The sequence below is a fragment of the Sinocyclocheilus grahami genome, unplaced genomic scaffold, assembly GCF_001515645.1.
Source record: "Sinocyclocheilus grahami isolate Dianchi unplaced genomic scaffold, SAMN03320097.WGS_v1.1 scaffold465.1, whole genome shotgun sequence".
In the NCBI taxonomy this organism is placed as follows: Eukaryota; Metazoa; Chordata; class Actinopteri; order Cypriniformes; family Cyprinidae; genus Sinocyclocheilus; species Sinocyclocheilus grahami.
The window spans coordinates 175,132-178,617 of NW_015505644.1; the positions used below are offsets into that span (position 1 = coordinate 175,132).

A 3,486-nucleotide genomic window follows, 5' to 3' on the forward strand; every position below is an offset into this window, starting at 1 on the left:
ACCAGGGTTGAACGGAACAGAGGCTGTAAATGAAGATATGTCTAATATATGTGATCAGTTTATTATTAGAATAAAAAAAATACTTATGGCATCAAGATAATGATCAACCCTTGAGGTAACAGGTTTAATGGCAAGATGTAAGAAAAGGAACATGTACCAACACATGGCCTGCGATAACTCAAATGTGTGCCACCATGGAAGATATTATGGCTGAGATTCATTCCTTTTCAGCTTAAAGAGAGAGAAAATCCCTTTAAATTTACTGAAAACTGACTTTTCTTGACTGCACCCGAGTTAAATATATCCGACTCAAATCTTGTTGGATTAAGCTTAGTTTAAAGCAGCACTATGTAACTTTTGTCGCTCTAGCGGTTAATAAACAGAACTGCACACATCCCGCGGAAGAACATTCCAACCGGAGCTACTTCTCTAAGTTTATGTCTCTGGCGATTCACGCAGGTATGTGTTCCTCCGCAGAGGCGACGACCCGAGCAGGCTACAATAGTCCGAATATAAGTACTTATTATAAGTGTACCGGAGAGATTCGGAATAAGACAAAAACGCGGTTTGGAAGATTAATTCATGATGTACTCGCTCATTATATACATTTAGCAAATTTTGAACACTTACGGTTATAAATGTCACCATAAAAAACTTAAGCAACCTTAATGTTTCATCATAAAAAAACAGCACCGAATTAAATAAAGTTTTCCAACACAACTTCCATATAATGACTTGGTCAAAACTTGTCTTTCTCTAGTAAAGAATGGGAAGACAGACTGACTTTGAAACTCTTCTGAACACTGTGTTCATGTTGTCAGATTTATCTGATGTTACTAAATGTTGTGATAGTGCTTTTGTAACCGACCAAGACAACAACACATTTGTGGTAATGACAGCCGCCTGACCAAGATGCCGGAATGAATCTTTGAATGCCGACAGCTTTCTGTTCCTTCATTTTACATCCCTTTTGTACATAAACCTCTTTTGTTGTGTAATGTTTCGTCCCTTTTGCATTCCTCTGGTCTGCATCTCTCACCGTAACTCTCAGGAATTCACTCCTTTTGCCATTTTTAGACTTGTTCTCCATGTTTTGGTTGCTGTTAATGTTGTAGTGAGGAAAGTAGTTCAAACTGTGTCATCTGTTAAAAAACAAAGAGAGAAAACAAAAAAGGGAGATGCAAAATGAATAACCGGGGAACAGTTAGTCAGGTTAAGTTGTTTTAGTTACACAGCATTAAGAGCAGACACGTGAAGCGGCATAGCTTTCGCTGAGATACCAGTGTTGCCACAGAATAACTGTTTGGCTCAAATGCCAAATGTCAGTCGTAAACATCCGGCAGACGGCCTTCAGCGACCTGTTCAAAGAGAGTTACAACACGTGTCACCTCCAGTTCAAATCAAACCCCTGTCTCTGCCATCAAACAACTGTCATACATGTTGCAGGATATTAGTACAATATCCTGTATTTATTCATATTATTATTCCTAATACTGTATATACAATCCTTGAATATTTTCAGACTTAACCTAACTATCTTCATACTTTCGTTTTTATTCTATAATATGTGTCTGGTTGTTGAATTTATATATGTGTGTGTATATAATATATGTATGTGTGTGTGTATATATATATATATATATATATATACACACACCTTGCTACATGTACTGTGTTAGGCTAACTGAGATTTGTCATTTGCACTTATATATTGTTGCTCTTTTGTTAGTTTTGACTGCTTTTATTGTCCTCATTTGTAAGTTGCTTTGGATAAAAGCGTCTGCTAAATGACTAAATAAATAAATAAAATAAATATGTACACTGGAAGCTCCATAGCCACGGAAAATGGCTCATGTGTGCACGCACACTTGGCAAAAAAAGCTCAAAGGGATAGTTTAACCCAACAAATGAAAATGTAGTCTTGTTTTACTCATAATCATATGGTTCCAAACCCATAAGACTGTTGTTCATCTTTGAAACAAAGATCATAATTTCTGTAACAAAACCTGAGAGATTTCAAGCAAGAGATTTGAAATGCATAAGCATTTGTCGATCTTCTTTTGTGAGTAAAAGCCTAAATGAAATCTGTTCGTTAGTTAAAGTGATCATGTCTCAGGGTTTTGGTGTAATGGACTTTCAGTGGAGGGATAGAAATCTCTCAGGTTTCACCCTCTGGGCCTCTTCGGTCATTTTTGATCGAAAAAATGTAAATTCCGAAATTTTAAAAATTGTGGCTTCATTGGAATGAGGTAACACTTGGTGACTTCTGTCACATTAGCTATGTGAACACACACACAAAAATCATGGACATGATTCGGATATGTTAAAGGGTAAAAAAAAAAGTCACACTTGGCTCCTTCGCTGTCAAAAATGACCGACGTAGGAAATGAATGGGAAATACGAAAATATACGAAAACTCAGAGAATCTTTTGGTGGTACAAACTACAAATCAGCCACTGAACAGAACAAAAGTGCACAGCAATCAAGGGGCGACTCTAAAATATCAAGAGTGCAAAATAGCCACCCACGCACGCGCGCACACACACACACACACACACACACACATGCACGCACACACACATATATACACACACACCCATGCACGCACACACACACACACACACACAGAAATGAACTGGTAAGACTGCAACAGAGCAAATTTTTTAGATTATGTAAAATAAAATGAATAAATGAAAAAAAAAAAGATTCTCTCTCTCTCTCTCTCTCACTCACACACACACACACACACACGCACACACACACAGAAATGAACTTGTAAGACTGCAACAGAGCAAATTGAGAATATTCAATGATTGATTGAAATCATAATGCAAAACCTGATATTTATCTAACCAAAAATAGCTAAACCTTGACAAAACATAGTCTTTTAGAATGTTTAAAAATATATCTAAAAGTAAAACCTAATAAAATGAAGAAATTACGTCTAAAAAACAATGAGAATCCAAAGGCCTCTGTGTATAGGGAACTATACAGGAGTTTACATGACATTCCACAAGTTTTTATTTTTTATGCCACCAGATGGCACAATTCTCACTTCAATAAATGAATTTTAAATGTTTTCACTCTGTTTTAACATGAAATATTGCATTTATTGAAAAATAATAAATAAATAAAAATATATGAATTCTAATGGAAACAAATAGCTAATTAAAATTGTATAAATATTGCGTAGTGTCATAAAAAAATACCCTCAAAATTCTAAATAATAATCCCAAAATATTATTAAACAAAAATTTTATTACACTGATTTTCCTGAAAAAAAATAAAAGTTACATTTCAAGGCTTTGGTCACTTTTGACCGTGAATGAGCCAAGTGTGACCCCTAAACAAAGAGGCCCAGAGGGTCAAAGATATATCTTAATTTCAATGAACTCAAATCATTTTTAATAAAAAGGCATTATAGAGGAGATACGATACCACCTCTGAATGTGGTATTGCAAAAAAAATATAAAAAAATTATATATA

General features: G+C 35.1%; 1 protein-coding gene across 2 annotated transcripts in view; it reads right to left on the reverse strand.

Annotated features, from left to right (window-relative positions):
• Positions 1-567: 567 nt before the first annotated feature.
• plp2b (proteolipid protein 2b) overlaps positions 568-3,486 on the reverse strand; it is a 14,829-nt gene continuing 11,910 nt past the window's right edge. The window contains exon 5 of one of the 2 annotated variants that reach the window (XM_016235265.1): positions 568-1,358. In XM_016235265.1, the coding sequence (XP_016090751.1) occupies positions 1,351-1,358 (8 nt within the window). In that variant the 3' untranslated portion in view covers positions 568-1,350. The remainder of the gene's footprint in view (positions 1,359-3,486) is intronic. The other variant, XM_016235264.1, reaches the window with a different exon arrangement.